This window comes from Wasmannia auropunctata, unplaced genomic scaffold (genome assembly GCF_000956235.1).
Source record: "Wasmannia auropunctata unplaced genomic scaffold, wasmannia.A_1.0 LD336062.1, whole genome shotgun sequence".
Taxonomy (NCBI): domain Eukaryota; kingdom Metazoa; phylum Arthropoda; class Insecta; order Hymenoptera; family Formicidae; genus Wasmannia; species Wasmannia auropunctata.
Genome location: NW_012026828.1, coordinates 253584 through 276823, shown reverse-complemented (window position 1 = coordinate 276823; position 23240 = coordinate 253584). Strand labels below are relative to the sequence as shown.

Genomic DNA, 23240 nt, shown 5'->3' with positions numbered 1-23240 from the left:
GGCGTAAGCTCCTCCGCGCCGCCAGGTCTTCCCCTCATTAAAGCGATCTTGAACGAAATATTCGCAGCGGCCACCACCACGACGACGTCCCGGCCGAGTCCGCCGTGGTTCATAACTTCGCAGCCGAGTGTCTGGAGCACCGCTAAGCCAACTGTCAGGCCTCCCTCGAGGATTACGACACCGGCGCAACAGCCACCCCAGCAGCCACCGGCGCCGTCCACTCCGGCAATGCCGATAACGACGCCAGCGAGGTCAGTGTGCTACATATATAAACATAAAAATCCGAAACACGTGGCTCGATCGGTTAAAAGCCAGGGATTTCGGGGCTCTGATCAGGACACGTATTATGGAACTGCAGTTTGGAACGGATCGAAAATTTCTATTGTGTTTTCTAAAGGGAAAACAGAATAATTTCGATCGCAAATCCATTCCAAAATAGTTCCAGAATCATATTTACATATACATTACTGCTTATCGTATTTATCGTGCGTAAAAATTACAGGATGAAAGTATCGAAAGGAAAGTAGTTCGATAAAGTTTTTCTGCGTATTATTTTGCACGTCGGCCATTAGTTTCCCTCAATCATTGTCTGGTACAAGAAGAACAAATATTTTCCTTGACATCGTTAATTCATAATCAAGCATGCGATTTAGGGTCGTCATAATGTCGGTACACACACACGGAAAGAACGATTTTATTGAAAGGTCTAAAAATTTTGCTAAAAACAGATCTGAAAATAATTTTTTGTTGAATTATCAAAATAATTTGTTGAAATGTTAAAACTGATAAACATTGCTATAAAATGTTTTGATGTTCTAGCAATCATTTTGACTTTTGCACAAAATTATTTTGATTATTGAACAAAAATTATTTTCAGATCTGATTCAGCAAAATTGTTCTTTCCGTGCAAGGTTGGAAAAGTTACTTTGTAAAAGTAACTAGTTACAGTTATAGTTTTTGTCTCTTAAAAAGTGACTAATTATCGTTACAAGTTACCGACTCTGAAAAGTAACATGATACAGTTACTCAAAAAGTAACGAATCGTTACATTTTAGTTACTTTTAATAGAACAATATTAGCATTATAAAAAAAAAGACTGATTTACATTTTTACATATTATACAATTTTATTTAAAAAAGAAAAGTGATGCGCGTATTTAAATATGAGTATTCAAATATTTCGCATAATTACAATAAATATTACGATTAGGTGATGGAGCGAAAGTATTGCATAATTTTGATCCATGAAAGTAACGATTTTTAACATATATAAAGTAACTGTAAAAGTAATTATTAAATTAGTTACTTAAAAAATCTAAGTTAAGTTACAGATACACATGGAAAGAAAGTAACGAAGTTAAGTTACAGTTATTGAAAAAAGGTAACTGTAACTGTAACTTCGTTACAAGTAACGAGTTACTTCCCAACCCTGGGTGTACACGAGGACCATCGAGAATAACGAGACCCCTCCGTTTTCAGTTCCACATCAACAAGGTCCTCCGCCGACATCGAAGTCGATGAGGAGGATCGGGACTTAATACCTCCTGCGAATGGTTCCCCGGCGAATGGCCCGGCGATGCCGCCGATTATGTTTGAGACCACTCAAGCCACAACAACATCCACCTTTGCTCCCTGGAGAACCAGCCGAAGGACCACCGGTGAGATTTTCCTTTCTCTTCTGGGGGTTAACGTTAGATAACAATACACCTATATACGTTTTCATTTTTAAACACTAATATTAATATCTCAGTAGAAAGCTAAACAATGTCATTTTGATTTATAATTTTATATACAATAATATTGTTTGACCATATCTTTGGATGTAGACAATCCTCAGGATCTCGAGAGATCCTCCGAAATTTCCTTGTCGATAACCAATTAGCCGATTACGTGTAACCACCTTGTATCGACAAGAGCGACAACATCTTTACACAGTAACAGGCTATATCTTGTTTCCCCGGTTATAGGTCCACAGATCTATGAATTGACTTTGAGGATAAGCCGCTCGTATCGAGACAGCGCCTAAGCATAATAGATGATCGAAGCATTACAGCTGTTGTAACGGTGTCCTAAAGATAGACCCGCCATTATCTATTTTAGTTTCTTTTTCGCTCTTATCGTCGAACGCATTCTTGGTAGTCCATAAAGCGGCGAGTAAATAGCACACTTCTGGTTCGATCGCGACGAGGCATTAAGATCCCCCGGGGAGAACCGAAATTCCATTTCCGAGCGTCGTTGTGCACCGTAGCCGCGTCCCCCGAGGACGCCGCCGCGACGTCGGTATCGCATTAACGCCGAGCCGTTAACTGCAGTCGTTAGCGTGAGGCGACCACTTAAGACGATCGTATCCGACTGGAACCGTAACCGTATTGTTGCAGTACCCAGCACGCTGTATCCGGAGTCCAGTTCGAACGGTGGCCAGTGGTACGACTACAGGCAAATGTGTCCACCGGTGATAGCCAGGAACCTGGCCTGGAACACGACCAGGGCCGGCGAGGTGGCCGTGCAGAGCTGCCCCGGCGGTGCCAACGGTCTGGCCAGATGGCGATGTCTCGCCCGCGGAGACGCCGCCTATTGGCACCGCGCCAATCCGGATCTGAGCGAGTGCCGATCCGTCTGGCTGACCACCCTGGAGAACCGCGTGGCGGACGGCGACGTGATCCTCGGCATCAGCAGGGAGCTCTCGCAGGTCACGAACTACAGCCGCGGCCTGTACGGCGGCGACATGATGATCACCACGAAAATCATCAAGAACATGGCCGAGAAGATGGCCCTGGACATTAAGACCTATCAGGACCCGAATCAGAGGGAGGTCAGCGTCACGGAGCTGCTCCAGGGCGTGGTGAGGACCGGCAGCAACCTGCTCGACGAGGCGCAAATGGCGTCCTGGAAAGATCTCAGTCATCAGGAGCAGATGAGGGTCGCGACGTCGCTGCTGATCGGCCTCGAGGAGAACGCCTTCTTATTGGCCGACACGCTCACGCATGAGAAGACCATTATGCACGAGGGCAAAAACATATGTGAGTACTGCTAATGATGATTGGTGATTGCTACACAACAATTTATCAGGCTATGCATTTATTATATCCTTTACATGCAGAAGTAAGGAGACATTAAGGACCTCAATATCCTCCTCATTAGGTCGCTATCTCCGCTTATAGCCAATTGCCTAGATAATTGCAGAACATAATTTTGAAATTATGTTAAGAACCTCATTTGCAATTTCCATTAATGCAAGACAGGTTCCTGAGTTACTTTGAAATCTAAAATAGATCTAGAATTATATTTTTTTAATATTCATTTCATAACTTTCTATTCACGTTGCCGAACGTAAATTCAAAATAAACAGAAGGTAAATTATTGTACAAAAAAAATTATACGTGTGGACAAAATGCGTCTCGCGCCTACAAATTGTTTTGATCTTTGAAATATAACTTACAATCTTATTTAATTTGCAAACTAATTGTGATATAATTTTTTGTTAATATTTCATTAATGCAAGACAAGTTCCTGAGTTACTTTGAAATCTAAAATAGATCTAGAATTATATTTGTTACTTATTTCTCATAACTTTCCATTCGCGTTGTTGAACGTAAATTCAAAATATAAAAAAGAGAAAGTAAATTATCGTACAAAAAGAAATTATATACGTATGGACAAAATGCGTGCTCGAGCTTACAAATTGTTTTGACCCTCGAAATATAATTTACAATTTTATTTAATTTGCAAACTAATTGTGATATAACTTTTTGTTAATAATATTCCAGTTTACATTCCTTTCGCCAGACAATTTAGAATTCGCGACTGTTAGCTGACTAGAATTGTCGTGTGCCTTCGAAGTAACAATTTTCGTTTCAGCGTTTCGAAAGAACGCACACGGTATACGGGCGGCACGTTGCATTCGCCTTCGGCGTACGTTGCGAACGATCGAGTGATTTATATCGCTCGCGCACCCAACACCCGGTAATCTCCTGTATAGATAAAATACAGATCCGAATCCATCGTATAATTCTCCGGTGCCCGTCCGGATTACGTTATAATCCAGAGACGAGTATGGCGCGCGGGCGCGCGCTATTATTATTACAAAACGACGACGAAATTACGAGCGAGACTTGATTTACTTCCCGGAAGTGCGTCGCGGCTTGATTGAGCCGCTGTATGTACGTGCAGCATCAGATGCACGCTTGATAAACTGCATAACAGCGGTGAGCAAAAAGCGTCAGGAGGGAATGGGGGGGGGGAGAGGCGAGTTGATGAGCGACAGCCGGTCGGATGCTGTGTAACGTCCTCCTTTCCAGAAGAAAAATTGAAACCGCATTAAGTCCTTCTTCCTGGCAACGCGACTGATTGATACCGCGATCAACTCTTAATCCTTCATTTCGCGGCAAATTGCACAGCGTGTTAAAACTGTTGCTCTTTCTTGCAATAAATAAGTTTCTCGGCAAATTTGGAGAGACCCTTGGCAATTGAGGTCCTTAATGGAATTTTAAACAATATGACTTGTTGACAAAACTATTTTATTAAATTACTGTTTTTAATTTTATTCAATTACGTAGATAACAATAAAAAAAAAATAAAAAATTATTTTTCCCCTATCGCATTGGTTTCCAATTTGTGGCACGCGCACCTACGCGGAAATGTTTTTTTTTTTATTTTATTTTAATTAATGCGGCCTCTACTTTTACTTTATATTTGAAAAAAAAAATATTCCGAAGTTACATGCAAAATTATAGTTATTATAGTTATATATGGTGTATAACTTTAGTCCTGCAATAATGAACTGTTCCAATTTCCACCGTTATTTGATGAAATTGAATTTTATACTTAAAATAAATGTTCATCGCACGGGGTTTGATAACCACTGCCGTTCCGTTGTAATTTAATTCGCGTCTTCCGCGAATTCACGGCTAGAATTCTCATGGAGCGCGTTAAACGCGCCGAGGGGAAGATACACCTACTCGCTTAATTAGCCGCGTGCGTGTCTTTCACCACAGTGATGGAAGTTCGCGTACTGGACGCGCGCAACATCGGCAACGAGCTGGAAGTTTTCCCGAGCGAGGCCGCCCAGCAAAGGTGGACCGTCTCGAACGATCGCGTGGAACTCACCAGGGGCGCTTTGCTGGACAACAGCGAGGCCGGCATCGTCCGGCTGGTCTTCATGGCCTTTGACAGACTCGAGGAGATACTGCAGCCGCAAGCGGAGCCGCCGTCCGTCGTCATGAGCGACGATCCCCAGCCCCAGCCGCGGAGGAACACCACCCGCCTCCTCAACAGCAAAGTTATCTCGGCGTCCTTGGGTAAAGGCCGGCACATACAGCTCTCGGAGCCCGTTCGGGTGTATTTCAGACATCTGGCGGTCGAGAACGTCACCAACCCCACTTGCGTCTTCTGGGATTACATCTTGAGGTAATTTCGCCTTTCGCCCCGCGATCCTATTTCCACTTTGTGCAATACTAAAAGTGCCGACGAGTCTTTTCTCTTATTTCTTCATTTTCAATTTTCTCTTCCCTGTGTTTCCGTTGCGCTATATATGTGCAACACTCGCTGCAACAACTCGCGGAAATAGGAGAAGTATATTCGTTATTATTTAATCCGTCTTTCTCCTTAACACCCAGAGATTCGATATATCCACGTACGAATTCGATGTTCAATAAGAAAAACTTGAAATTGATTGTAGCATTTTTTAACTTTTATTCTGGAAATCTAATTCCTGATTTTTATTGCATAATTTTTTTTTCAATTTTAGTTCAATAAGAAGAATAGACTGAACTCCAGACTTATCGATACATTTAAAATATATATACAGGGTGGACCATTTTAATCCATCCAGTCGAATATCTTGAAAAATAAGCACACTAGGAAAAAATGTTTCAGACAAAAGTTGTAGGGCTTCGAGGGGGACATAAGATGATAACATTGGTTTGACCCTGAGTGGCGTCGTCAAGGTCACTTTGAATTTTTTAACCACCTTGGATGATGCTAATGCCGACAGTACTCCAACTTTCAAGCTTTATAACTCAAGATTTATTTCATAAAAAAATATTTCATTTATGTGTTTTGGAAAGTTCTCGTAGCGTGCTATAAGAACATGTAATGAAAAATTGAGGGTTCCATTTAAAAAATTTAAAGTGACCTTGTCCTGACCTTGACGACGCCACTCGGGATCAAACCAATGTTATCATCTTATGTCCCTCTACAACTTTTGTCTGAAAAATTTTTCTCTCCCGGACTTGATTTTCGAGATATTCGACTGGATGGATTAAAATGGTCCACCCTGTATATATACGAGTACATATATTTTGAAGTTCTAGATAATATATAATAATATATAATATTTATATTTCCTGGCATATGTATAAACAACTAGAAATTCTATAACTGAAATTACCCTCGCACAATTTTTGACGCGTCCTGTACACTCGATGGAAAAGTAACAATAACACGGACAATGACCATCTCCTCTACACGCGATACCTTATTTCCCACAGCGCCTGGTCGGAGGAGGGATGCCAGATACAAAAGACCAACGAGACTCACACCGTGTGCGAATGCAATCACCTGACGAACTTCGCCGTGCTGATGGACGTGCACGCCGTCAGGCTGGACATCGCCCATCAGGTCGCCCTGCAGATCATCACGTATATAGGCTGCATCATTTCCGTCGTCTGCCTCGTCCTGGCCATTCTCACGTTTCAATTATTTCGCGGACTGAAGGTATAATGTATATAACTGCTGCGCGCGCGGGCGGCCGCGCGATCGATCGGCATTCAATCGCGGCGAGATGGAATTTTTTGTCACTCTCACCCCCCCCCCCCTCTGATCCCTGATTTGCAGTCGGACAGGACGACGATCCACAAGAATCTCTGCGTGTGTCTGCTGATTGCCGAGATACTCTTCCTTTTCGGGATCGGCCAAACTAATCAGAGAATCGTCTGCGGTATCGTGGCCGGTTTACTGCACTTCTTCTTCCTGTGCGCGTTCGCCTGGATGTTCCTCGAAGGTAATGACCTCTTATTTATACTGTAATTTTGTAATATTTTATTATTTTATTAATAATTTAGATATATATATATATTTCATATATATATTGATTTCGCGCATTACGTTTCAGGATTCCAATTATACGTGATGCTGATCGAGGTATTCGAAGCGGAAAAATCGCGGCTCCGGTGGTATTATTTGGTCGCGTATGGCGCACCGCTGCTGGTCGTAGCAATTTCGTGCATAATCGACCCACTCAGCTATGGTACTGATCGGTACTGTTGGCTGCGCGCGGATAATTATTTCATCTTCAGCTTCGTCGGACCTGTGATACTCGTTATACTGGTAATTGACCGATGCATTATCGACTATAATAAACGATCCGCTAGGAAAACATCATTGTGCAGTAGTGTTGGCGGCATAAAATGCTCGTTGTCGTTTCGCTTCACGCCATCTTGACGCGACTTTTCCTTTTCAACTTTGTAACATTGATATTAAAAGAAAAAAAAAAAAACATCGATTTTAACGATCATCTTTTGCAGGCAAATCTGGTATTTCTATCGATGGCGATCTATATGATGTGCCGGCATGCAAACACTACCGTGGCCATGAAAAGCAAGGAACATTCCCGATTGGCTAGCGCAAGGTAAGCACGGTGGTCCCTAGTAGTCCGTATCTATATTTTTTTTTCCATTAGTAAATCACCATAAATTGCAAATACTGTATATACCGTGTTATACCAGTCGAGTGCGCCCGTTGTCCGTTGTCACGTTCGAGATTTGATCCTCCCGTCGAAGAGTAGCAATCGAGATGTCTGTTTGGTGCTTTCGGTTTACACGTTCGCAAGCTTTACTTGCTTAAAGAGATCTCCCGAACGCGGATCTTGTTGTCACGCATCTTTTGGCGGCCATGCTGATTTTTTGGTTTTGGTTTTGAGTACGTCCTATGTTTGGAATGACCGCAGATTTCGTTCGTTCGACACACCACTGTATTGCTGTGATACCTAGGATATACACGAGTATATCGTTCAATATACACCGATTGTCGTAAACGTATGCAGGGTGCGCTATTCTAAGTGTTAAAAAAAAAAAAGAAAACACCGTCGAGATAGCTTTCTCTAAATTTTCTCTGTAAATTCGTAAATTATTTGTTTTGCAAGATTTTTTAATTTCATATCTTATATCTCTCGATATTCTATGTCTCGCGACAAAATAGTGCTAATGTCACCGAAAAAAATTTTTATAATTTTTAGTTGCTTCAAAAATAATATACGAAATGCTAAATGTGAATTTCTTCAGCCTGTTGGATATCATATTATTATTTTTGTTACGATTTCATAGTTTTAATTTTTCGGATTGTTGCATCTGTGGATTTTTAACTTTATAGAAAAGAACATAAATGAAATATGTAGAAATATACATATATTGATTTTGTATTAATTTATTGTTTCTTAGAAACACCCTGTATATTGTCACATTTAATTTGTGGATCTTGTAAACGGAGGCATAGTCAGTAATAATTTGTGTGTGAAATTATACATATATATGTATATATATTTAAAAAATCGCTCGATTTTTATAAAATCACGAAAATACGTAAATAATTTGGTGATGGTAGTGAAAAAGTTGTTGCAATCCCGATTCGGATTATTGCAGATTTTTCCCGATGACAGGTGTTAAAACATTGCTGTCGCTGTGTATTTCCCTGTTTACGTAACTAATTGTCAATCATTTCACTTGCGATTGTCGAGCAAATACGCCGCGCCCGTGCTTCAGCGCGCTCGGCAATAAGTAATGCGAATCGAGCATTGCAAATCAAAGAATAAGCTATAATCAATTAATTAATGGTGCCGGAACAATCACCTAACTGCTGTCTTGTTTCATTTTTGTATTAAATCTTCTACCCACTTCTGTCTACACTGTTCTACATTCTTCTGCATGGCGTGGTTGGTTGGTAGTGGAAAGGAAGAGAATGCTCTTCCCAACAAATTGCAAGCGCACTTGTAAGATATTTACCATTTTTATTATTACTCACCAGTCATACCCGTTAACGTCGTCATTAATCGCCATCTCGCTCGTCTCATTTGATATCATCCCGTTTTTTTTTCTTTTTTTTAGTCTGTTTCATTTCGATTAAGCTATCCGAGTATCATTTTACATTGATTTTGTGAACGTAGCCGTAGATTTTAGTCTCTCTCACATCATACATCAAAACACTCGCCACAACGTGATGTCGCGACACTCATAGGAAGTGCGATTTAAAACGCCGGCGCAGCGTTTGTGTGCATATTGTAATTAATTCATTGGGTGAAGGAATAAATGTACGAGAACGAAACAATTCATATTTAAAACGCACAAACTTTTAAGCGCAATAAAGGAATGACCTGATTTTACAAATAAAAGTTTTAAAACCTGAATTTTAATACAATTTTCAATATATATCATTTTAGGAATTAGTTTGATGTATGTTACAATAAAGAATTTTATTTGCGTAAGAACTAAATTTTCTCCAAAAAATATGATATCGTATATACATTCGTATTTCTTCAGTTAATCACAACACAACGTTGTCTATCCAACAATTTTCAAATCTCTGAGTTTATTTCATATGTGCTTATCGCTCATTTATTATAGAAAGAATATTTTTGTAATTAAGATTAATAATATGGTTTATGTCATAAATTTTACTGTTACACTTTTATGATACTTATATATAATTTAATTTCATCTCTCGAATGAAATTACTTTTGCCAGAGATGATTTATTTTTTTGGTATTTTTTTTAATTATCTCTTACAAACAAAATTTTTATGTGAACTCATGATGTTTTTGTATTTTAATTATTGCGACCGGTTGTATGTACATAATAACTACTTGTTATATATATATATATATATATATATATATATATATATTATAGCACTTGCATTTCCTGTGAGTAGACACGATAATTCACTGCATGTAGTATTCTCCTTAGTTTCGGGTATTACGCCTGATTTACAAGTAGATAGACGTGAAAGTACCGTAGAGATATATATCCGCCTACCCATGTATTATAACGCCACACGTTCTAATCATAAACGGTTTTAGATAAAAACGCCGCGATCCCGCGGCGACGCTCAAAGCGGCGGCGTTCGCGTTGCTCGCAGAAATAAAAACTCCGATTCAGCATAATGTCGCAATGTTTGAACGTCGCCCTCGACGAAACCCTCGCGTGTCTCACGACGACGCTACGTGACGGTCGCGCTATTTTTTTCCCCCCTTCGACGTCGTAACGCCAACATCAAGTATTAAAACCGTGTTTCGCAATCGAATGAGGAAGCCTGGAATCGGCTGCAATTATTCTTGTATGTCTTTTTATGAGTGGCAAATAATGTGGAAAAGAGAAATGGAAATTACTGCTACTTAAAGCAGGATTGGGAAAGTTATAACTTTGTAAAAGTAACTAGTTACAGTTACAGTTTTTGTCTCTCAAAAAATAATTAGTTACCGACTCTGAAAAGTGACATGTTACAGTTAGTTATTTTTAATAAAACAACATTAGCATTATAAAAAAAAAACTGGTTTACATTTACATATTATATAATTTTATTTAAAAAAGAGAAGTAATGCGCGTATTTAAATATTTCGCATAATTACAATCAACATTGCGAATAGATGATTGAGCGAAAGTGTTGCATAATTTTTCATGAAAGTAACGATTTTACATATATAAAGTAACTGTAAGAGTAACTATTAAATTAGTTACTAGTTACTTAAAAAATCTAACTAAGTTACAGTTATTGAAAAAAAAGTAACTGTAACTGTAACTTCGTTACAAGTAACGAGTTACTTCCCAACCCTGTCTTAAAATAAAGTGGAGACAATGTTGTCCCCCTTATATAAAAGTTTTCTAAAATTAATGGATTGCGACGTTACAACTGCTTTCCTTCAACGATCGGTGTTGTAACGAATATAGTGTCGCGAAAAATTGGAAATCTATGACGTATCTGTGTACTAATGACATTTTCCTCGTTCGCCCTTGCAGAAAATATCTCCTTATTTTTATCAAAGACTATCGAATCCACGTGTCACAGTTTAAGGTTTTTTAATTTAAATCGCTGAGGCGACGGTGTGAGCTTAAATAGCACTATCGATCCCGAGGTTTTCCCCGAGGTGTGACGCATCGCGAGATTTCGTTTCTTTCCGCGAAAAAAATTCATGCCCCGATCGGCGATCGCTTGCGCGCCGCGCCGCGACGATACGTTGGTCCCCTTTAAGCGCCGCCGCCATCGCGGCATTTGTATTGTACAACAGAAACTCGGCTGGCTGTTCTCTCCGATGTAATTTATTATTCTGTATCTTCTGATCAGGGCCTGGCTGCGGGGCGCTATCGTGCTGGTGTTTCTACTAGGTCTGACCTGGACGTTCGGGCTTCTCTACTTAAACCAAGAATCCGTCGTGATGGCGTACATCTTCACCGTATTGAACAGTCTCCAGGGGCTGTTTATCTTTGTGTTCCATTGCGTACAGAACGAGAAGGTAAGGGAATACGTCGGGGCGCAGAAGTCCGCCTTGATTTAGACCCGTTCCGGCAACATCGGCGGATGTTCCCGGAGAGAGAGAGAGAGAGAGAGGGAGAGAGAGAGTGGAGATACAAAACAACAAAATCCGAAGTTGTTCGTAAAATATGTAATGATTTTTACTTAAGAGTGATTCTCCCCGCGCAACTTTTTATAAGAACGAAGATTTAATTTTACATCGATAAGATACATCGTCTTGTAAGATATAATCTAATCAATTGCATATTTTTTACGAATGATTTGTAATAGACTGTTACATATTGTTGTGCAGAAAGCTATGTAAACTTTATATTTCTTTACAATGAGATTATATGCAGTGAGTTGTTATAATTTTTTTTGTTATAAATCATTCTCACGTGTGTATTAATTTTTGTGTCAACTTAAATTTAAAGAACTTTTTAGCGCTTAAGTTTAATCGTCGATCACGATTAATACTAATTAAGATTGCTGGAATAATCATGTTAGCGTCGTATTGTTTTGCTCATAAAAATCAGAACATGGAGATGAGAAAATGATTTGTCTAACGAAGCGCTGTACAATAAAGTCTAATAAAGCGCAATACAAGTTACTGGCGTTTACTTCGCGTACTTTTGTCACCCCGTAGTGGGCTCAATTATAATTTTCTCAAGGATTTGAGAATTTTTTTTTTATCATCGCGAGCAGCACCGATATTATTTTTATTTCTCATTAAATCGGCACTTGAAACTTCGAGCCTGCGAACTTAGATCGCACAACATTTTCACAAATAGCCGCAGACGGCCTCCTGAACTTTGCCTAAAGAATATTAAAAAGATGCGAATTGAATAAAATCTGAAAAAAAAGAACAAAAGTCCCTTTTTATCTATACTTAATCTGTCAACGGCAATTTAATTCGTCACGAGGCCGTCTGCAGCCTGCGGTCTGCAATCTCCATGTATCAGACTCGCAGAGATGCGCACAATGCATCCGGCACGCTGTCTCGCACAGGCCTTTAGTTCTTTTTCGCACCGTTAAACTCGTTTCGTTGGGTCGGGCGGGCTCTGCTTCGCTCTTGCAGGTGAGGAAGGAGTACCGGAAGTTCGTGCGCCGTCACTCCTGGCTGCCGAAGTGCCTGAGGTGCTCGAAGACGGTGACGGGCGGCTCGGCCGGCTCCACCGGCGGCAGCGGCGGCACCGGCGGCGCCAACGGCGGCAAGGACTTCGCCTCGCACAACACCTCGTCGAACCCCTCGGCCCCTACCACCGACAGCTCCGGGCTGTCGCCTCACGCAGCTACCAATGTGGGTACCAACGCCGGCGCCACGTCACCGCCAAACAATCACAACAACCTGACCACCGCCTGTAACAATACGAATCTTTCGATAAACGTGAACCTGAACAATTTGTCGCTGAGGTCGCCGGTCGGGGCACACCAGATGCACATGATGGCACCTAGCAACCACAATAGGCATCCCGCTCAGCAAGGTATCCAAACGCCGCTTATTACACCAAACCGAGACACACCGGATAACGAAGCGAAGTGGAGTTGGTCGTCCCGGCGGGACCGCAGTGACCGTTATTGCTTATGAAAATCGAGGTCCATTGTGGCACCCCGCGTTATGTTCGCAATCTTTCGCGGATGCTACGTCGTTTTGATCAAACTGGCTCTTCACTTTTTGCTTAGTAAAGATGTAAACTGATGGTATGATACAGAACGACGTGGTATTTGTAAAAATTGGAACATATGTTACTTTTCGTAAGAATATTGATTACTGTGCCCGTGGAGCAACCGGAAAGACTGGAATTGTAGGAGTCCGAAAGGGGAACGTGCGTCCTCCTCTGCCCCTCTCACCTTTTTTCCATAATTTAGCAATGACGGTGCAATACTTGATCAATCTCATGAAATATATATCAGTGAAAATCTAACGTTTTCTGACGTTACGTACATACGAGTCAAGATTAGCATACGTAAGAACTTGTACGATACATGATCACACAAGATCAAAATGATTTCCGAGTTCCAAACGGTTATCGATAAATTAGCATTTCTCTCTCTCTATTTTTTTCCCTTTTGCTACATATTCTTTTCTCGCTCTATTCCCTTTAGTACGATTATGAGTAACACAAGTATGATCCGTCTGTAATTAATTATTACCGTTCACTTTTTGCCTGTCGCTCAGAAACTCAGCCTGCCTTCCTTTAGACTTGCCCCTCCGCAATTGAGAGGTTGCCACGGTTAATTATCGTCTCCCGGCGTGAATTACAGTTTCTCTGTCTATCTCTCTTGGTCCTTTCAGCGCGTGTAAATAGACCTTGGCTCGTCACGCATTTAACGCTAAACGTAACGTAGTCACTTGACTTCCGATCTCATGCTTACGATGTATTAGATTTAACAATCGAGCAACAGAACGTTAACTGGAGCGTAACGCGTTTTTTTTCTCTTTTCTCAATATATTATATTAAGTATTTGTTGCAGGACGTATAAGGCAGGCGGTCCTGCTAATTCGTTTGATTGTTTTTACAGATAAAGTCTAGTGTACACTCATGGATTTTTCTTCCATCAATAATTTGCAATAGTAAAACTTTTTAATAAATATTTTGCTATAAAATTTTTTTATTTATATATAGAACTAATCTGCTACAGCTGACCTTATCAAGTCAACAATTTTATTTTTTATTTTTTAAGTAATTCTTTTATATTAAAAAAAAATTAATTTACAGAAATTTGGCTTTTCCGTGAATACGTCAGGCTGTTACTTTCTGAAAGCGCGTATTTATGAATAATGTATAATAAGTGTACATTCGGCTTTAACGTTCGAAACTGACATGAACCTGAAAGCTTTTTTGGTGTTATCAGCAAGTCACTTCAAAAACTGACTCGCAAAACGGCGAACTAAAAGGCATTTAACGAACCGTTCAGCTCTTTCGACCCTGTCGCGTTCAGAGAGTCGAAGAGAATTGGCCGACAAAAATAGAGTGAGAAGGAGAGAGAGACAGAGGGAAAGAGAGAGAGAGAGACAGAAAAACTAGCGAAACAAAAAATGTATTCGGGAGAGAGATTGTTGAACGTGCTCGTGTATGCTGTTATAGGACAGTTTGTAGAAAAATGTCAGTCCGAGGGAAACACTAATGTTAAAAATTATTGAAAAATACGAAAAATTTCATATCTTTAAACGCGGGTTTTTTTTAATTTTAGCATTTTCAATATTAAATGCTTATTTTAAATTAAAATTTATTTCTAGTATTATATTTTATTTACCACGAGTAGAGTTAACTTAGAGACAAAATGTTCTTCAATTTCTATTCTTCAATATTAAATATCTCATATTTAAACTTATATCCATCTTAAAATTTTTGCAAAAATATGACAAATTCGAGATTTGATAAAATCTGTAATGTTTTTTTCTTTCTCTTATCGCAATTACACAAAGTAACATTTCTTCTTTGCGATTAGCTTTTTTCAATGGATTTATTCTATATAGTAACTTCAGTTAAAATTCTTTAAGTAGGTCATTGTTTAGTCCTTACGTTTCGTACATCATTTTGTGCTCGTTAAAGAAATAAATGAAAATCGGTGTCTCTTCTTGATCTCAATTTAATTCGCCTTGTTAATACGATCACGACCCTGTTATACTTCCAATTAAGCGAATATCTCTCCGTAGTATTATCCAGCGCGTTTCCTTATTTAAAATCTCAAGTAACAGATAATGACAATCTCTCGTGAATCCAAGTTATTTCAAGTAACGATCCGGATAAATTAAAATATGTCGCTCATCAGCTCTATTAATCGTAAACTGTCCAGATAATTGAATTTGTTATATTTATAATTATTACATTGATCATTACGGTGTTAGATTAATAACGGAAAATTGTTTCTATATTTTTATATTTATTAATTAAATAATCATTTTTATTTTCTAGAACATGTGTTATATTCTTTATCATAATTAAACGCTATTCAGTATTTTGACTTCTCACAAAGCTAGTTTGAAGAATTTTTCTGTAAAAAGAATTATTAAACTTTGATTCTCAAAATTTTAAGGAATCTTAGAAAAAAAGTATATAAATTTATCTTTTTTTACAAATGAATTCGACCGAAGAGATGTCGCTTCCAGATTATCGATTCGATAATGCGCTCGACGTCCCCATTCTGTAAATAACGCGCGGAAGGCAGGCGCAGCACGAACATTCGAATTCGCACTCTCGCGAGCACGCTCGCCCGCAAGACTTCCTACTAACAGTGGTGATTTCCGTGCTTCTTATCTGGCTTCTCGGGGGTTTGGTGTAATGCGGTTGCTGGCTACTTTGTACCCTCTTATGCGCCCCGGCCCGCTCCCTTTCTTACTAGCGAAGAGCGCGATTTCGCGCGATTCGCCATTTATTTCAGACCTTCCGGATCGTCAATGAAATCTGTGATCAGGTAAAAGGCAGTAAGTGATATAATTTTGCCGAAACGAGTATTTTACACAAGGAATTTTTGCTGCAGTTACAATTGAAGTAATCTGGTAAGTCAAATTAAATAATAATTAAATATTAGTAAACGAAATAAATTTTCACACTAAATGACGTGTGAAGAGTCTTTAAATATTGATATATCATTGTTAACAGAATTTTTCAAAATTTCTCATTGTCTCTTAAACTTTAAACTAATTTAAGATTTGACTAGATCGACTAATTCGATTTATTAAATAAAGACGTTCACGCACTTTGAATTTAGCTATAAAAACAATACCATCAAAAAATCATCACTACACTATAATACGATGAAAAGGAACTGAAAGAATATAAATTTGACTTGTCAGTTACTGCCTTTCCTCTAATCATAGTAGAAATAATTTCGAGTATGCGTGGAATCGTAACATCAGATACACTCGCGCAATCATGATTTACGACCACCCGCGTAATCGCGTCTCCTTTGTATTGCCATCTATCGTTAACCCCTTCGCTGATCATATCTGATATATCAGATGAGTTTTATTTGATCAGCAAGACGATGATTACTCGTTTGTCACAGCTGCAATATTCTAAGCAAATTACTGTGATAATCAATCTTACTTATTTTGCTTATAGTTCTCAAGAAAACTATCTCATTAATTCATTATACAATGCATAAATATTTTTAAGTATTATATATAAATTATATATTTATATCATCTTTTTATGGCAGAGGCGCAAATTGAAAATTCGTAAATATAATTTCTTTAAATATAAAAAGTCAAACAGAGGTATAAAGATTGAAATAATCAGAGGTTGTTGGTATTTGCCGCGAGCAACCTTGTGTAAAGTACTATTTTAATTTTAGTAGTTATCCACGCTACTTTACATTCGCGCATTGTCAACCGGATCGTCCTTTCGCGACGAAGGAAGTTTAAACAAACGTGCTCCCGTCGACGATGAGGAAGGTATATACGTTTAGAAAGATTCGTATAATGTACTAGAGCGGACCTAATTCTAACTAGACACGCGAAGGGCGGAATACGAAGGGATGCACTCTATGCAAGCACTTACACGTCGCATTTCACGTCGTTTTGTTCTCTTGTGCACTCCATGGCACTTCCGTATTCCGCCTGAACGCGCTTCGAGTAATTAAGTGGTTTTTTTTCCCCACCCATAAACCGGCCAGTCGATGGAAAACGCTTTCTCGAAAATGTGAATGCTCGTGCATAACGATTATTACGTTGCGCCCTGTAACGTGCAACCGTTTGCGTGAAAATTTTTGCGTTTTCCGTCGAATCCGCCGAACGTGTGTCACACACTGAGAAAACGTATGTTTAACCCTTTGCACTTGTTGTATTTTACCGACAGAAATTATATTTATTAACGCATTCGTACGTCGCGACTTGAGCGAGCAACATCGTTCTGCATCGTTCTCGTTAATAGAAAGAAAAAATTGGTTTGTATTTATTTTTTATAAAAGATATTAGATTTTTTTATATATTATTCGAAAGCAATGTTACGAAGGTGCAGTCTCGATAAATGTATAGTTAACTTTATATAAATTTTATAAAAATAGATTTAATCTTTTACCCGGAACACCCCTGGATACCCGGTTACATGGAACACCCCGTCATAATGACCGCTATTCCAGAAAAACACGAGTTTCATTCATTTTTTGAGGGGCTATCGCACTTTCATTCCATCAATCTTTCACTCTAGTAAACAATGAAATAATAAATAATGAAAAATATATATCTGAAAACTTGAATCTTACACTGAGAAAAAAAATTTGTTTCATCTTGCCAAAATATTTAGTTTGATACGTTCAACTAAACGTTACTACGATGACACAAAATAATTTGTTACTGTTATAAACAAAATACTATAATATTTTTTAACTAAACTATTTTGTTTTAACAGAAATTTAGCGTATTTAACTCAATCATTGACACGTTCAACTAAACGTTACTACGATGACACAAAATAATTTGTTACTGTTATAAACAAAATACTATTTTTTAACTAAACTATTTTGTTTCAACAGAAATTTATCGTATTTAACTCAACCATTCGATTAAAAATACACACTATGTATTTATTATCCCCATCAGCATCGTTCAGTCAGTTTGATACTTGGAATTTGAACAAATATATTACTTGGATAACTAAATAGCAAACACAAATAAATACTACTAGTATTTTGAACAAAATAATTTAATTGAGTTGGTTTAGTTAATTCTTGATTAAAAAATTTTGATGTTAACATGAATGAACTATACCTTTTTCTGAGCAACTAAAGAATTGTTGAATCAACTGTTGGATCAAACAACTATACAAATTTAGTTCGTACGATCAATTTTTTTTTCTCAGTGTAGCAGTCATAATGACCGATATTCCGGGCAGAGGGTTAATAATTGTGACAGTGACGAAAGCAAGAAAGAAACAATAATCGGATTTGTGTTTCAAGTGTGAAGGATTAAAAGGCGCTCAAATGCTCGCTCAGGAACTCACCCACACGATCAGTCACTTAATGAAAAATAAAGGGGGGTTGGAGGGGTGAAAAAAGGGAAAGGTACGGGCGAGGAAAATCCGTACGAACCAATCCGTTACATCTGTCACACCTTCACCGCATCACACATGCTCATTCACCGGCCACTTTCGCTCTTTCTCTCTTTCTCTCTCTTTATTTCTGCCTATGTTGGATGCGTTTCGCTGATTAACGCCAGGTCGCATATCCACGCAACGAGATAAAGTATAAAGACGATTCTCAAATAACGGGCGACTATAGTTTATCGCCGAAAATCTCCACTTACACAATCGTATGGATTAGAAAGATTCATAAAACGATTCGACCGAACTTAACAAATGCATTTCTATCCTCTCAAGATTTTCAACTTATTGTCTCTCTCGAATCAATTTCTTGAATCGGAATGTTCATCAACTCATCAGATGATATTTAATTCCTTGTGTGGAGAACTTCTTTGACTTTTCTCTTGTCTTGAAGATTTTTTGTTTTTCTCCAAACGGAAAACTTGGCCGTTTTCTTTACGTTATACGAAGATGAGTCACCCGTCAAGCGAAAGGTATCGCGCGGCGCTCTTTTTCGACTGGTGTCAGAGGCCGCAGGTCGTAGGTTTCGTTCGGACCGGAAGTCCGGCTGTAGTCGTCGCGTGACCCGTCCCTATAGAGTCTCGAAACAGGTGCAATCACGTGTCGTTCTCGCGCAACAAACTCTCGGTCTCCGCCGAAGGGGTGGCGGAGGCAGGGGAGGGGGGAGCGCGGATGTGTCCGTGGAAAACCCTTCAGCGTGCGTGCCGACGTCGCGTATCTCAGAGCGCTACGTCGTAGATTTGCTCCTGCACGAGTTAAATCCGTTCCGCTTCCGGTACCGCACGTCGTGCGGAGATACCGATGTGTACATCGCCCATATCTCCCTCGTGTCCGCTCGTGTCGCGCGAAATCTACGCGTCCCTTCACCCCGTTATCCGCACAATTATGTATCCTAATTGGTGCACGAGGTCTCTTTTGTCCCGTTGCTTCATCGATCGCGGGAAGCTTAAGGTATTCTCGGCCCAGGCGGTTTCGGCTACGTGAACGGTGTATTTGTGGACAAGAGCCATATTTTTCGTGAGTAAAGTTCGCATTAAATTTTTTTTTCAATTTTTAATTCTTAACATTTCACATTTTAACTAAAGGTCAAATAATTTTCTCTCTTCTGTGTAAAATATAAAAAATAAATCAAATTTATTTTTGGTCATTAAAGAAATCTGAAATGTTCGATAGTATGTATCGTTTTGATTAGAATTGCACAGAATGATTAAAACAGTAGAGATTAATTCTGTCCCAAATTATCCCGAAGAAATGAGAAATTCTCCACTCTTCAATTCATGATTTTTCACATCATGGCAAATTGATCCAATTTCCTTAGTCTGTAAAATCTGGTGAAGCAGAATTTCTAAAATCACTGCGGTTGCTAGCTGAGAAACCCTTTGTTTACTGAGACGAATCATCTGCATCGAATCTACTGTAAATATTTTAATTATTTGATAACAGTCGATTTTTCGGTCGGTGATTAACGCATGGGGTATATAATTGTCCAAGAAAATAGTCCATCTCTATTCATACACGCATACACTGAATCACGAGCGACACTGACAAGGCATGGCCCTGCCCATCAGTAAACGAAGGGTTAAGGGGGAACGGCGGATTGGTTGCTTTTGCAGTACTTGGTATCCGGTCGAAGCTGGGCGATAGTCGATAGGCAGCCGGCAGTAACGGTGCCAAGTGAACCCGCCTCGACCGAGGCTCACATCGTGGCCACCCTGCCGTACGCACGTCACGCCTTCTTACCCTCAGCTCCCAATATCCCCAAATCTGCCACCGCCACTTGGGGCCACCTTAACAAAAACCTCATGTGGAAGGTAACTAATTCACCGTGCTAAATTCGCTCGCTGTGTTTCTCAACCCCTCGGGGGCGGCTCTATACCGTGAGACGGACTTTGCGTTTCAAGTTTCACACATTTTGGCAACGTCGTGGCAAAAGGAATAAAAGGCACTTTTATTCGGTGCGCGAAGATTAATTGGATTGCAATTGAATTATTTAAATTGTATTCTAAAATTTTTTTTTTATAATTCAGTATAAAATGAATAGTTTGCTTTAAAATTGTAATCTCCTTACTTTCGAGCAATATATGCAAAAGTCCAACAACGTCGAACTGTACGGCGTTTTGAAATCATATAGCTTTCGTATATTTGCGAACATCTCGCTGATATTGTGGTCCGTATGTTTGCAAGGATTTGCTAAACCGCTGCTTCCGCATTGATGATATCCTAAGTACGATCTTCACGTCGGCAAGCAGTTTGCGTTTACAAGAGCCAACTACGGTCTTTGTATTTGCAAGGATCTTGCATTTGCGAGAAGTACACTAATCGAGTATATAATCCGCGTTTGCAAATACCTCGAAAACCACTATTCTCGTATCCGCGAGCATTCAGCTCTTGCGAGACTTTTGCTAATTATCGTCTTAATATTTGCGGAAACATAAAGATTTCGATTAAAGTTTTAAAGGCCTTGCTCTTGTTAAGTATAATAGTACTTTTTTTGCTAAAACTAGAGCCGTCTCCGGTCCACCGTGTGTCTTTTGGTCTCTCTCTCTCTCTCTCTCTCTCTCTTTTATTTCTGCATGGTGTGCGGTATTACTTTTCACTCATGCACAGCACCTAGTCACCCTTACGCATCCTATAGGAGTGAACCTGATCCGAATATTGAGCATGGAGATGCGGACACACTTTGTCGGCGTGTAAAGTGAGATTGTTTTTCATGTTTGCGACACAGCTTGCGCTATAATTCTCCGTCTGCAATCTTTTTCCAATCTTTTTCTATTATACACCAATGAGATTGAAACAAACAAAGAATTTTTATAATTGAGAAGTAAAACAAAAAAAGTAAGCAAGATCTTTTGTCGAAATGTGAATTATTTATCCTTTTATTTTCGATCGAGTTGAGTTACAGAATAATATTTGTTTCAATACCAAGATGTTAAATTACGCATTAAAAGAAGAATTATATATATTAATTATATTTAATTATTAATTAAAATGTTACTTTTTTTGGTTCCACAAGAATTATATTTGCTATCATATGTAAAAAATATTTAACGTTTTTTTTTAGTTTATTTACGAAATATGTAATGAAATTACTTAAATCAACTTTTTCATCTGAGGGACTTATTTAATGGACATATATTTATTTGACTTTTTCGTTTTCATTCTTGTAGTCTTTCTTTGTTTTAATGTAGTAAGTACTATTGCATGTCTCTTTCGTACTTTTACTTTTAGCAGCGCTCGTCAAGTTACCCCGATCTAGCAAAACGCGGTGATTGATGAGCGCCGGCTGAAGTAAAAGCGGACGAGACAGAGACGTTATGGAATAAGCCATGTCGCTCTTCCGGTACCTGTGTGCCCCTCCCCCTACCCCCCGCCCTTTTCTCTTTTTTTCTTATTCTAATACGCGCGGGAACAAATGCGAATACACGGTTATGACGTTTTATATCAGAACACAGTGCTCCATTTATCCTGTCATGAATTGTGTGTAGCTCATCTTGTGTGCCTTGGTTTACGTTTCGTGTTATTTTTTTTTTGGCTGCACAATGAAGAGAGGAGGATAATTAACCGTGAAATACGGTCCTCGTATAACGCGAGCTCTCTCGCTCTCGTCTCTCCTCTCATGCATGCGCGCGCGATCATCAATTGAGCCGTTTCGTTTGAAAGTAGTGTGAGTCAAATATAACTAAGATAAATAGCGCTAAATAGCGATGCACAGAGATTAAAATAGTGTACCTATCTCAACAGGGATCTTTTGCGAGATTGGCACATTCAAGTAATTTAAGTAAATCGAATGTGCTGTGTAGATGAAACGCAGCGGAAGTCAGTTTGCGGTTTATTAAATGCAAATATTTGAAGGACTGTCGGTCCTCTTTTTTTGATTAATCCATCGATCGAGCGGTGAGAATTTAAATAAACGGCTCGGTTGTGCAAAATATTCCCGTGAGTTTCGGAAATTTAACACCTTCGAGCCCATTCAAATTTAATAGATGAAATGATATCGTGTATAATGATAAATTATTGAATTGTATGTAAATTTTCAAAGTTATTAATTTCCATTTTTGAAATTTATATAATGTACATATATTATATAATAACATACGTATATGTATAATATACAGATTATTTTTATCTAAGACGCATAGTTCATGTTTCACACTTATTGTCAGATATGCATTGTTGATGTTCGCGCGTAAAAACATCATATATTTTCAAAAATCAAAGATCACACATTTTAACGTGTACGCCGTGTACGCGTAGAATTTAATGGACACGGAAATGTCAATGTCATAGTTTCACATTCCACCCTCGTCCCTCCATGCGCGTCGGCCTTTTGTTCTAATGTCAATTATTAACTCTTTCTCCACAGAACATTTCTTTTAAGTCCTACTCCCGCGACTCCGGACACGGCGGCTCCGAGCAGGAGGACTCCCCGCGGACGCACAACACCCTGACGCTCGGCCACTCCGGCAGGAGACGCGGGCCGAATGACGGCAGCGATCAGATGAACGCCGGTAACAGGACGATCGGCGGCAGACGTGCCGCGATGCCGTACAACCACACGTACACCGAGATCGTGGACGGTCGCGGCAACGGCGGCGTCGCCGGGCATCATCCGCTGCACGGTCACCACGGGCAGCACGTGCATCTGCCGCGCGGCCTCGCCAACGAGGACGATCCGGTGTACGAGGAGATCGAGCGC

At 39.4% G+C, this 23240-nt stretch overlaps 1 protein-coding gene across 1 annotated transcript in view; it reads left to right on the top strand.

The window, feature by feature from the left end:
• The window catches only part of LOC105450375 (latrophilin Cirl-like), a 275071-nt gene that overhangs the window by 249938 nt on the left and 1893 nt on the right, over positions 1-23240 (top strand). The window contains exons 5-17 of the mRNA XM_011690169.1: positions 68-251; positions 1479-1657; positions 2378-3019; positions 4994-5405; positions 6488-6713; positions 6834-6999; positions 7111-7325; positions 7523-7626; positions 8938-8982; positions 11331-11499; positions 12577-12798; positions 20158-20355; positions 22908-23239. Coding sequence (XP_011688471.1) covers positions 68-251; positions 1479-1657; positions 2378-3019; positions 4994-5405; positions 6488-6713; positions 6834-6999; positions 7111-7325; positions 7523-7626; positions 8938-8982; positions 11331-11499; positions 12577-12798; positions 20158-20355; positions 22908-23239 — 3094 coding nt within the window. The remainder of the gene's footprint in view (positions 1-67; positions 252-1478; positions 1658-2377; positions 3020-4993; positions 5406-6487; positions 6714-6833; positions 7000-7110; positions 7326-7522; positions 7627-8937; positions 8983-11330; positions 11500-12576; positions 12799-20157; positions 20356-22907; position 23240) is intronic.